The 12,163-nt window shown below is 39.6% G+C and overlaps 1 protein-coding gene across 1 annotated transcript; it reads right to left on the bottom strand.

Moving 5' to 3' along the window:
- Positions 1 to 9,640: 9,640 nt before the first annotated feature.
- LOC118980235 (olfactory receptor 1L3-like) lies at positions 9,641 to 10,660 on the bottom strand. Its single transcript, XM_037036742.1, has one exon. The coding sequence runs from the start codon at positions 10,627 to 10,629 to the stop codon at positions 9,655 to 9,657; it is 975 nt and encodes a 324-aa protein (XP_036892637.1). The 5' UTR covers positions 10,630 to 10,660; the 3' UTR covers positions 9,641 to 9,654.
- Positions 10,661 to 12,163: the final 1,503 nt, after the last annotated feature.

Below are 12,163 nucleotides of genomic sequence, written 5' to 3'. Positions count from 1 at the left end.
CTTTTTCACCCATTCCCCTTACCCCTTCCTATCTGGCAACCATTGAAATGTGTCTCTGTATCTATGAGTCTGCTGTTTCACTTGTTCTTTTATTTATTTATTTATTTTTTAGATTCAATTCTTGGTAGATGTGTGTTTATTGCTATTTTGTTGTTCATATTTTAAAAAATCTTGTTTTCCTTTTCTTTTTCTTAAAGAATACCCTTTATCATTTCATGTAATACTGGTTTGGTAGTAATGAAATTCTTTAGCTTTTTCTTGTCCGGGAAGCTTCTTATATGCATTTGGGTTCTAAATGGTAGTAGCTTTGCTTGGTAGAAATGAATATTTCTAGTCCCTTCTAGCCTGCATAGTTTCTGTTGAGATCTTGGCTGACAGTCTTATGGGAGTGGCCTTGTAGGTAACAACTGCTTTTCTCTTGATGCTTTTATGATTCTCTCTTTGTCTTTAACCTTTCGCATTTTAATCATGATGTGCCTTGGCATGGGCCTTTTTGGGTTCATCCTGTTTGGAATCTCTGCACTTCCTGGACTTGTATGTTTGTTTGCTTCCCCAGGTTAGGGAAGTTTGCCATCATTATTTTTTTATGTACGTTTCAATTCCTTGCTGTATCTCCTCTCCTTCTGGCACACCCATGATGTGCATGTTGGTACACTTGAAGTTGTCTCAGAGGTTTCTTATACTATGCTCATTTTTTGTATTCTTTTTTCTTTTTGATGTTTTGATTGGGTGTTTTCTGCTTCCTTGTCTTCCAAATCTCTGATTTGACCCTGTGCTTCATCTACTGCATTGTCGATTCCCTGTAATGTATATTTCATTTCTGACTTGTTCTTTTTTTATGTTTTCTAGTTCTGTTTTTGTTTCCTATCTCTTTGTTGAAATTCTCACTAAGTTCATCTACTCTTCCCCTGAGTTCGTAGAGCATTCTTATAACCAGTGTTTTGAACTCTGCATCTAGCAGATTGTCTCCATTTTGTTTAGTTCTTCTTCTGGAATTTTGTTCTATTCTTTCATTTGGGCCATGTTTCTTTGTCTCCTCATTTTGGTAGCCTCTCTGTGTTTGTTTCTATGTATTAGACAGTGTTTGCTGTTGTCTCCCAGACCTTGTAGAGTGGCCTCATACAGTAGGTGCCCTGGAGGATCCAGTGGCACAGCCTTCTCTGTTTACCTGAGCTGGCAATCCAAGTGTGCCCTTCCCAGCCCCATGTGGGCTGTGTGTACCCTTCTGCTGTACTTAAGCCTTGACTGCTGTTGGCATGTCAGTGGGAAAAATTTACCCACAGGCCAGTTAGCTATAAAAGACCACTGTGGAGGACCAGCTGCAGGGGCCTACCCCATGGAGCAGGACTTTCTTCAGCAAGCCTCTTATGCCCACTGAGTCTGCCCCTTGAGTATGTCATTTGGGGAGGTAGTTGTGTGGTGCCTTGGCATGGTCTGAAGCTATTCACTGGGTGCACTGGCTCTGGGGCCTCCAGGAGGTGCTGACCATTCTGCCCCGGGCCACCTGGAATGAGTTACAAAGTGATCTGCTGATGGTTGCTACTTGTTCTGGGCTTGAAGGTACCCAGGGAAGGTCAACCTGCAAACTAAGGCCAGCTGCTGCTAGTGTCAGACCTGGGGCTTCTTAATGAGAGGTGTGGGGGCACACCAAGGCCAGGTGCTGCTTGTTTGAGGAGTTTTAGGAAAGTCTAAAGCCTGAGTCAAGATAAGCCATTTGTTGTATGAACCCCTGAAATGGCTTGGGTGGGCCTGCAAGTTAGGTGGAGTCTCAGGGAATCATCAGGGTAGGACAAACAGTGTGAGCAAAGTTGATAGAGACTCATATATGGAGTTTGACTATTGGTTCTGTTGGGGGGAGGGCTCAGAAAAGTAGCAATGGACTCTGCCAGCACTTCTGTCTGGGAGAAAGCTACCAGTCCTGCTCTCACTCTGATGCCAGACAATTCAGTTCCTCTCCATATGTCCTTTATATCTGCTGCCCCAGTGCTGGAGCTCAGAGGAAGTGAGTCTGAGTAAGTCCATCTGGGGGCCTTGTAAAAGGAACTCTCTGGAATTCCAGAAACCCTCGATCTCACTCAGCCATACCTCCTCTGGTTTTCACAGCCAAAAGTTATGGGACTTCTCTCCCTTGCAGTGGATCCCTGGGATGGGGGGCCTGGGGTGGTGCTGGGACCTTTTAATCCTCGGGGGGGGGGACCCTCTGCAGCCAAGATATTCCTCCCAATTTTTATCTGCTTCATGTTGGTGTGGAAGCAGCCCATTCCTACCAGTCTCAATGTGGCTTCTTCTTTATATCCTTAGTTGTAGGACTGCTGTTCACCTAGATTTCAGGAGGTTCTGAATAATAATTGTTCTGTAGCTTAGTTGTAATTCTGATGTGGCTTTGGGAGGATGTGAGTATGGTATGTACCTATGCTGCTATCTTGACTGGAAGCCCCCAGTAGCATTCTTTATAGAATAAGTCAAGTCAACTCTAAAGCTTGTCAAAGAGAGAAAATGCACAAAAGTAACAAATAATTTTGAAAAACAAAGCAAAATAATGAAGATGGGTTTCTCTTCCAAGTGACTAAAACATGCAACAAAGCTTTGTTACTTGAAATGGCATAGTATTGATATGGGAATAGATAATTGAACTCATATTGCAGAGTAGAATCCAGAAACAGATCTCTCTAAAAAGACATTTAGCCTTTTGCATGTGGCAGGAAGATAAACTGTGGGACCATTGTATATTCAGTTGGAAGAATATAAATTTAGATCTCTACCTTATAGCACATATAAAAATAAATTCCACATAGATTTGAAGATAAAAAAGGCAAAAATTTATAAATGTGTAGCAGGCAAATATAGGAGAATATTTTTTATAATCTTGTGGGTGGATTAACCCTTTCTCAACAAACTATAAACTCTAAAGATCTAAAGGAAAAGATTGACAATTGATCACATAAAAGTGAAAATATGTGTGATAAATGATGCTATAAACAAAGTTAAAAAGAAGCAAAAGGTTTATAAAAAAGTAATGAATATATATGTGTGAGTATATATGTATATCAAGATTAGTATCCATATAAAACAAAGAATTCCAATAAATCAGTAAGAAAATGACAACTATTCCAGTTGTAGCAAGGACAGTGATGTTTATCCAATATTTCATATGAAAACTTACATTTCCCACCCCCTTCAGTTTTGTGTGAACACATGATTTGTTCTGTCCAAAGAAAGATGAACTTAAGTGATGTGTATTATTGCCAGGTTAAGGCAGTGGAGAACCAGATGACATTCTCCAGTGTTGTCTTTCTCTGCTGAAAGGCTGTGTGTTTTGAATATTCTAAGTGGACCTCTGTTAGTGTGCTTTTCTCTGAGTCATTACCTATGGAGCAATTTTGGTGATCCACAATGGACATATAATGTGAGCAAGAAGATAATTTTTGTTATGTTAAATCATTGATAATTTGGAATTAATTAACTATTGCTACTAATTAACCAGTTTTAAAGAGAGGTGATTTTAATGAAATTTACTGGGGTTACTTAATAGCTCCTTCTAAAATGCTACCCTTGGAGGATTGGCCTCAGATGAGACAGAAGTAAAGCCTCTGAGTTACAGCATCCACTTTCCCCTTCCTATTATTAAAGACATTGTAGCCCCTTGGGACTACTCTAGGGAGGGAATGAGGAGACCTCACTCATGACATCCTGTCGGAAAAGTTTCTGAGCCACTGTCACTGCAGAACTCCCTAGATGGGTTCCAATCTCAGCTTTTTTAACGAGGCTCTGGGGAGCTCTTGCTGGTGAACTTCCATGCTCCTACACGTTGATGATAATTAACCGCTCAGGGAAGCTCTTACAAACTAATTTAGTAGAAACCAGAGGCAAAAGTTTGGCTTCTTGTGAATAGTTGATTGGAAATTAAGCCTGCAATCTCTTAGCATATCAAGTCAGTCTTAGTGTAACCATGGCCACCACTGATCTCAACACAGCCCCTATCCAGAGAAACAGACTGCCAACTCACACCTATCCCGCTATCTAGTCAGAGAAACATCCTTTACCTTGAGAGCAAAAGTGTCAATCTCCTGATTCAGAGTTCTGAAATAGGAGCCAAGAAGGAACTATGGGGAAGGTCGTGGTTGTCCTTGGTAATATCCTCACAGAGGTTAGGCACTCCTGAATTAGACTTAGTCAATTCTGAGTTTGAATTCTGTTTACCAGTTAACTGCTGGTGATTTTGGGTACGTCACTTCCCCTCTTTGAACTTCAGTTTCTTCATCATTAAAATGAGGTCACTAATTTCATCAGTCAGAAGTGTCAGTGATTGATTTGTACTAGTTACCTTTTCATTACTATGATAATGTCATGTACATGTGTTGGTATCTTTACATTTATTAAAAATATGTGGTAAAATCTGTATTTGCAGATTCAGCCAACTGTGGGTTGAAAATATAAAAAATGTGTTACCTTGTTAATGATCTGTACTATGTATGCCTACAATAGTTGTGTATGTACTGAACCTTACAGATTTTTTCCTTATCATTCCCTAAGTAATACTAGTATAACAATATAACTCATCCAACAATATTTGCATAGCATTTATTTACATTGCATCAGGTTTTATGAGTAATCTACAGATAATGTAAAGTACATGGGAGGATGTGCGTATGTTATATGCAAATACTACACCATTTTATATAAGGGACTTGAGCATCCATGGATGTTGGCATTCTTGAGGGGTCCCAGAATCAATCTCATACCAATAGATACCAGGGCACTGTGATAAATACTGGCTCACCACGTGATGGAAATCATAAGAGAACATTATGGCCAGAGAACTCAAGAAAATTTGGATCTCACTCCAAGATTCAGTTGCCCTGGGAAATTTGGCAGAGCGGAAGCAAAGCACACTCTTCTGTTATCTGACTTTGGGCACAGAATCTGAATGCAGAGAACTCTGGAGAGCTAACAGAAGAACAGGCTGATAGGGACCAGAGGGGAGAGGGGAGAGAATTTCAGGGGAAAAGGGGGAGGATTCACAGAAACTAGTATAAAGGACACATGGAGAACAACTAACAGGGGTGGAAATGGGAGAGAGGTGGGGAGCACAGGGGCGGTGGGGTGGGATGGGAGTGGGAGATGGAAAACTGTACTTGAACAATAAATAAAAAAAGACTACACATAAAAAAAGATTCTTTGTTTCTAAGCTTGTTGTGTTAAATAGCTTTAAACAAAGCAAGCTCTGGATGAGGCAACTCTGTTTATCTTCTATGATGAAATCGGGGTCTTTTATGGTATCACATTATGCATGTGAAAGGAACAGATACATAACACTAATGACAAAAACAACAACCATATTTACTGAATGCTTATTATAAGCCAGTTACTTGTCTAGGCACTTTACACACAGTCCATTTAATCCTGTAATTCATGTGTGGTACACACATAAGAGTAATTGATTAAAAGGGGAAGGGTCATCAAGGAACTTGTATGAGGACACATGGACAAGGACAAAAGGAGTAGGATGGATAGTGAGGTGGGGATGGCTGGGGCAAGGGGGAATGGTGGTGGGGAAAATGGAGACAACTATACTTCAACAACAATAAAAATGTCAAGAAAGAAGAAAAAATAAAGAGTTTATCACTTTTTAAAAATTCACATAAATAAAAGTGTGAGAATTATCAATAATAGTTTTGAAAAGCCGGATTCAAAGAAAAAGAATTACTTTATTATTATTTTAGAATACATCCTTAAAAAGCTATGGCTATCCAGCATTGTGGTTTGACATACAGAGATGGTTAAGTTCGTAGGATGAAATAAGGAGTCTGGAAATAGATATTTAGGTATATATTGGAATGTATATAATCCTGGTATTTTTTTAACTCAGTGGGAAAGGTGTGGTTTTTCAATAAATAATCTTGACAACTGGAAGATGGATATGTATTATATATCAATAAATATATTCCAGATGGATTTAAATATAAATCTAAAATTAAAATAATGAATTTCTAGAATAGAATTTTAATATTCTTTATGTGGGGGCCCGCCAGGCCATAAGGGGACCAAGGACAGAGTTCTCCACTGTGAGAATGGTGGATGAGCTTGGTTTCTGGTCCCTGGAGCCGGCGGGTACCTTGACACTTTCCTAACCTTCTAGTTCCCAGCCTTGAAAGACACAACAAGACCCTGGCGCAGGTGTCATGTTCCCAGATGGTTATGAGAACTTCTTGCCCTTTTGATAGCTTAAGGGAGTGCTCGAACTTTGAAAAACAACATTGTTTCTAGTTCCCTGCAGTCTTGCTTTAGGCATTAACAGTTTGTATTTAAGACAGCTGTTCCTTGAATAAATTCGCCATTTGCCAGCAGAGCACTTGGTCCTCTCCATTCTTTAAGTCCCTCGCCTCACCTCGCGACCACCTTGCTGCCGCAGGCGGCGGCATCTTTACATAGCAGATACCTTTTTACTTAGAATATGAAAAAAGACAAACAAATTAGACTGTAGAAAGTAAAAAAATGCTGATTTTATAATTGAAGGTAAAGGCAAATAATTTATTTGGAGAAAATACTTGCAAACACATATAGCAAACAAATGGCTAATATTCTCAATTTACAGAGATCCTTCAACTTGATAAGAAAATGACAACAGTCCCCCTGAGGGGACAAATACTTGATTAAGCAATTTAAGGAAGAGGAGATGCACATGCCCGACACAGATAGTAAAAGATGCTTTCCTGCATCCATCAGGAGAGATACACCAGAACGCCCCTGTCTAACATCAGATTGGCTGGGATTATCAAATGTTGGTGGGGATATAACCCAGAGAAGAATTAAAAGAGAAATCAAAGCAAAAGAACCAGTTTAGATAATGCTAGAGAGGCTCATGGAAGGGCTTTTTATTTTTTAGTTGAATTTATTGGGGTGACATTGATTTGCAGAGCCATATAAGTTTCAAGTGTACAGCTCAATAAAACATCATTTGCAGTCTGCATCATGCACCCATCGTCCCAAACAGTCTTTTTCCGTCCCCAATTTCCCCCCTGTGCCCATCTTCACCTAGCCCCCACACCTCTTTCCCTCTGGCTGTTACCACACTGTTGTCTGTGTCTAGGTGTTTTGGATGTATGATTTTTGGCTAATCCCTTGGGAGGGCTTTTAAGTCTGTGAATCTGAGAGTAGGTTTTATAAGCGCCCTGTGCCCAATATGAGGGCTGCACTTGTGCCCCTTATGCTATTAGAATTAGAAAGAGCAACAGAAAATAGTTGTATTGGATTTATAGACACCAAGAGGACTGGACACTGCCCTCAGGGTTTTCCTGGAGGTAATCTAAAGTTTTTCCCATGGCCTAGAGTGGCTCATTTAAACTGGATGAATGAGACAGACAAAACCCAGGTTGGTGTGGAGAAGCAAGGAGACTAACATGAAAGAGATGACAAAAAACACCTCATGACGGCTAAGGATGATAGCTTCTTTGGATTGTCATTGCAGAATAGAAGGAATGATGAAAGCCAGTCACCAATCTCAAAAGCATGCCCTAGCTGTCATCCATGGTGACAAATACATGGAGCAAGGTCAAATGTCAGAAACAGGTTTCAGTATAGGACCAAAATATATAGACTAGTCTAAAAACAGAACTGCACTGTCTTTGGAGACATCAGGGCGAAGTTGCAGAAACTCTTGAGAGTTAATACACAGAACTTAGAAGAAGCACTGATAACTATGAGAGGTGAGAAATGAATAAATGGGACTAAATTATAAATCAGAAGCCATTGAGAAATTATTGGATTGGGTTGAGAAAAGTCAGAATTGAGTTACAATTAGGTAGACTGAGAGATCAAAACAAAACAAAATGAAACAAAACAAAACAAAAAACTAAATCTCAGCTCTAGAAATGAAGTTATGGAAATAAAGTTGCATTTCTGCATGCTCATTTCAGTTTTTTTTTCCTCTTAACAAATTTTGATTGAGTAGCTACTGAATTCTTGAAGCTATGGTGACTGGAAATTCACTTGTTATATGCATACGCATTAGTACTTTTTGCTTCCATGCCCATAGCAGACATTGTAGTCAATCTTTATTTACCCTTCTTTACTTATCACAGAGCTTGGGAAAAGATTTTTTCACGACGGTATTTCAGGAAGTCCTTATTAAATGGTCAGAATAGACATGGAAGTGAAAACTAATTTGCCGTAAATGTAATAAAGGAATAAAATTGAGCAATACACACACACACACACACATATACACACACACACCCAGATTTTTCCTTGTCCTAGTCTAGGGATGGGTAAGGCAAAATCAAAAGGAGTTTAAAGACACCTTATCCTATCATTTAAAAACTTGAAACTGCACGATACTTTGCTAAGTGAAATAAGCCAGTCAGTAAAAGACAAATACCATATGATCTTACCTACAAGAGGAATCTAACAAACGAAATAGAACCACAGGCAGGGAAACATGGAACAGACTAACAGTAACCAGAGGAGAGAAGGGAGGGGGATAATGGTAGAAAGAAGGGGAAGGGACTAGTCAAAGAATGTGTATGAATGACCCATGGGCATGGACAATGGTGTGGGGATTGACTGTGGGAGCGCAGAGTGGGACGGGCAGACTTGGGCAAAGGGGGAAAAATTGGCACAAGTAAAATAGAATAACAATAAAAAGAAGAGTTTGTCTCAATTGTTTTAACAATAAAGTAGTTAAATGCTGAAAAAAACTTAAAGATCATTCATTTATTCCTTGTCTACAATACCATGAAAGGTTAGTTTGTTTGACTTACACATTTCCATCTATTAGAGGGAAAGAAAATCACACTAAAATGCTGTTTTCCTTCACAACACAAGGTAAAGACCATGTTCACTGACCATGTTACTATATAACTCATTCTCCAACTAAATTGAAGCTTCTTTTATATCAGACATTCTAAACAAAGCTTCTTACTAGTAGTTTACACCCATATTTTTTTACCCTACTCCTTCTTATGCTCCATAAGAATCATTTCTTACTACATGGAAAAATCTTCCATTATTTAAAAAAATGAAAGAGAGAAGAGTCATGGAAATAGAGGCTTCTTTAGAGAGAAGAGCACAGGGGCAAGTAGCCCAACTCAAATGAAAGGGAGGAATAGTAGAGATCAAGACGTGTGGAGGCATAGAGCTGGCTCACAAATAATTAGTTAGGTGATGGATGTCAGTTGTTAGGAATCTAATGACTACAGGGCCCAGGATATCCAGCTGTTCAGAGAGTTTTTAAAAAGGTTCTGTGGTCCTGTTGTGGCTTGAGTGGGGAACAAACTGGTAGGAAGGTCACACACACAAACACATGCACAAATTTCTAACAATTTCAAATAGAATCATGTAGTTAGGTATGCAGAAACATTGCTGCACATATATAAATATCTATAAATAGATAGAAATATGGGAGGTTCCAGATAAATATGGAAGGAGTAAAAATTTGATTTTTCTGGAATGGAGAGATATTATGGGGTGAGTCTACAGTCAGAGCACAGGTACCAAGACGTGAGTGGAACTTCCTTGCCATGGTATGGCAGACCGCAGGATGGAAAGCCCCAGGGTTCAGGTATAATGATGACAGAATATTTCTCCACCAAAGACCTGCCTTAGGTGCTGGTGTGTGTGTTTGTGTGTGTGCAAACACACAGCCATACCTTGCAGTTAGGGTCCCTGAATTTTGTTTTTTGTAGTAGAAAGCCTATCTGTTTCAGACTTAATCCTGCTTCTCAGTTTCTCTAAGCCCCGTTTCATGTCTTTGTTTCTTAAACTATAGATAAATGGGTTCAACATGGATGTCAATACAGTGTAGATGATTGTTGCTATTCGGTCCTTGACAGTGTAGCTTGACAATGGCTGGAAATAGACATAGCTAATGCTCCCATAAAACAGAGTCACCACAGTGAGATGGGAGCTGCAGGTGGAGAAGGCTTTGCATTTTCCAGCAGCTGAGGGAATATTGAGGACAGCAATGAGGATCCTTAGGTAAGAAATGATGATGCACACAAATGGGACCATCACAGAGACCATTCCCTCTGTCATGGCCACAACTTCATTGACAGAGGTGGAAGAGCAGGCCAGCTTCAGAACAGGGGTGACATCACAAAAAAAGTGGTGGATAACATTTGATGTACAAAAGGTGAGCCGATTCACCAGGAGAACATGTAGGAGGGAGTGGAGGCAGGAGAAAGCTGTGGAGAAGACCAGTAGTGACATACAGCACCTGTGATTCATAACAGTGATGTAGTGGAAAGGGTTGCAAATGGCTACATAGCGGTCAATGGCCATAGCTGCCAGGAGATAACTGTCCATGTTTCCAAAGAGCAGGAAGAAATACATCTGTGTCAGACATTCAGCATAGGAAATGGTCTTTGCATCTGATAAGAAGTTCACTAACATCTTGGGGATTATGACTGTTGTGTAGCAAATATCTGCAAAGGACAAGATGCTCAGGAAGAAGTACATGGGGTTTTGGAGTTGAGGATCAGAGCGGATAGCCAAGATGATAAGCAGATTTCCCATCAGGGTGACCAGGTACAAGATAAGGAAGAGGACAAAGAGTGGCTTCTGGTCCTCGGGGCGAGGGGAGAGTCCCAAGAGGATGAATTTAGGGAGTCTTGTCAGGTTGCACATTTCCATGGACTCATATGCACCTACCAATAAACAATACTGTCAGTAAATGATTCTTGTCATCCAGGATGTGCATCTTTCTTGTTCTTACACTGAGAAGTTATCAATAAAGCTTCTCCAATGTTTTTCTTCCTGAATATGGAAAAGTTAGAGCTGAAATGTATTTTAACTTGTTCTTTTAAAATCTTTGAGGTAGAGAGAGCTAAAGAAATAGACAGGTGGAGAGGGAGGGAGGGAGGGAGACAGGGACAGACACACCTTAGAATGGAGTTTGGTTTTCTTTTCTTCTTTCTTCCTCCTTACTCAGGGCTGGTAATTACCACAGATTCAGGCTGTGAATCAGGTTCAGGTCAGCTTCAAATTAAGGATTATTAATGGCTAATCCACATCTAGATAATCATGAGATAGCTGTCTTACCTAGCTTGTGGTTGATGAATAACAATCCTTTTAAGTCAAGATGCTTTTTTCCCCATCATCTACAATGAAAGTAAGAAAGTCATTTAAAGAACATTGAATTGGCCCTGGCTGGTGTAGCTCAGTGGATTGAGCGCGGGCCTGCAAACCACGGGATCGTGGTTTGGTTCCCAGTCAGAGCACATGCCTGGGTTGCAGGCCAGTTCCCAGCAGGGGACTCACTAGAGGCAAACATACATTGATGTTTCTCTCCCTCTCTCCTTCCCTTCCCCTCTAAAGATAAATAAAATTAAATTAAATTAAACTAAATTTAAAAAGATTTTTCCTTAAAAAAAATAAAGAACATTGAATTGAAAGTAAACAGTTATAGGGAAAAGCAAGATGGAGGAAGGGAAAGGGAGAGAGGAAGTGAACTTGTGTGAGAAAATTCTCTCCCAAACTTGCCTGCTTTCTGGCTGGTAATTTATATCCTGAGGTCAGGGGACTGTGCCTCCTAAGTAAACTAGAGTAAAGGAAAGTTCAACTTTTAGAGTATAAATGCAAAAAAAAAAAACCAATTTAACATTTATCATGAACATAAGTTAGCCTTCTTATTTCATGTCCACTGAGGACTCAGGCATTCTCAAAGTTGATTTCTTACCTGGAAAGGACATTGAGTTCTTGCCTCATGTAGTACCATATTTTTCAGACCATGAGATGCACCTAGATTTTAGAGGAGGAAAATAGGAAAAAAAATTTTGAAGCAAAAAATGTGGTAAAATATTTAATAACATAAATAACATAATATTTCACCAATGCAAATATAAACAGAACTCAACACCAGCATTAACAACCATTATTCCTCCCAAATTTGGCAGGGGAAGTGCATCTTATAGTCTGAAAAATACAGGTATATTCATTCCCACTCCTGTCCTTTATGCTTCATGGAGTAATTAATCAAAAAGAAGACAAAACTGTATGGAGAGACAACATACAGAAAAGATACCTGATGAAAATCTAATACTTCTTGAATCCAAATCCTCTCTTCCTTGGATTCTTACCATTGTTCACAGATATAGATACTCATATCCCCTGTTTACTTCATGAGACTGTCCTCTGAGACTGTGTCATTAAGTCTCTGGTGTTTGAT

The sequence above is a fragment of the Sturnira hondurensis genome, unplaced genomic scaffold (genome assembly GCF_014824575.4).
Source record: "Sturnira hondurensis isolate 20B ecotype Veracruz unplaced genomic scaffold, ASM1482457v3 Scaffold0022908, whole genome shotgun sequence".
Lineage (NCBI taxonomy): Eukaryota > Metazoa > Chordata > Mammalia > Chiroptera > Phyllostomidae > Sturnira > Sturnira hondurensis.
Note: the sequence above shows the minus strand (reverse complement) of the source record. Positions and strands in the feature narration are given on the sequence as shown.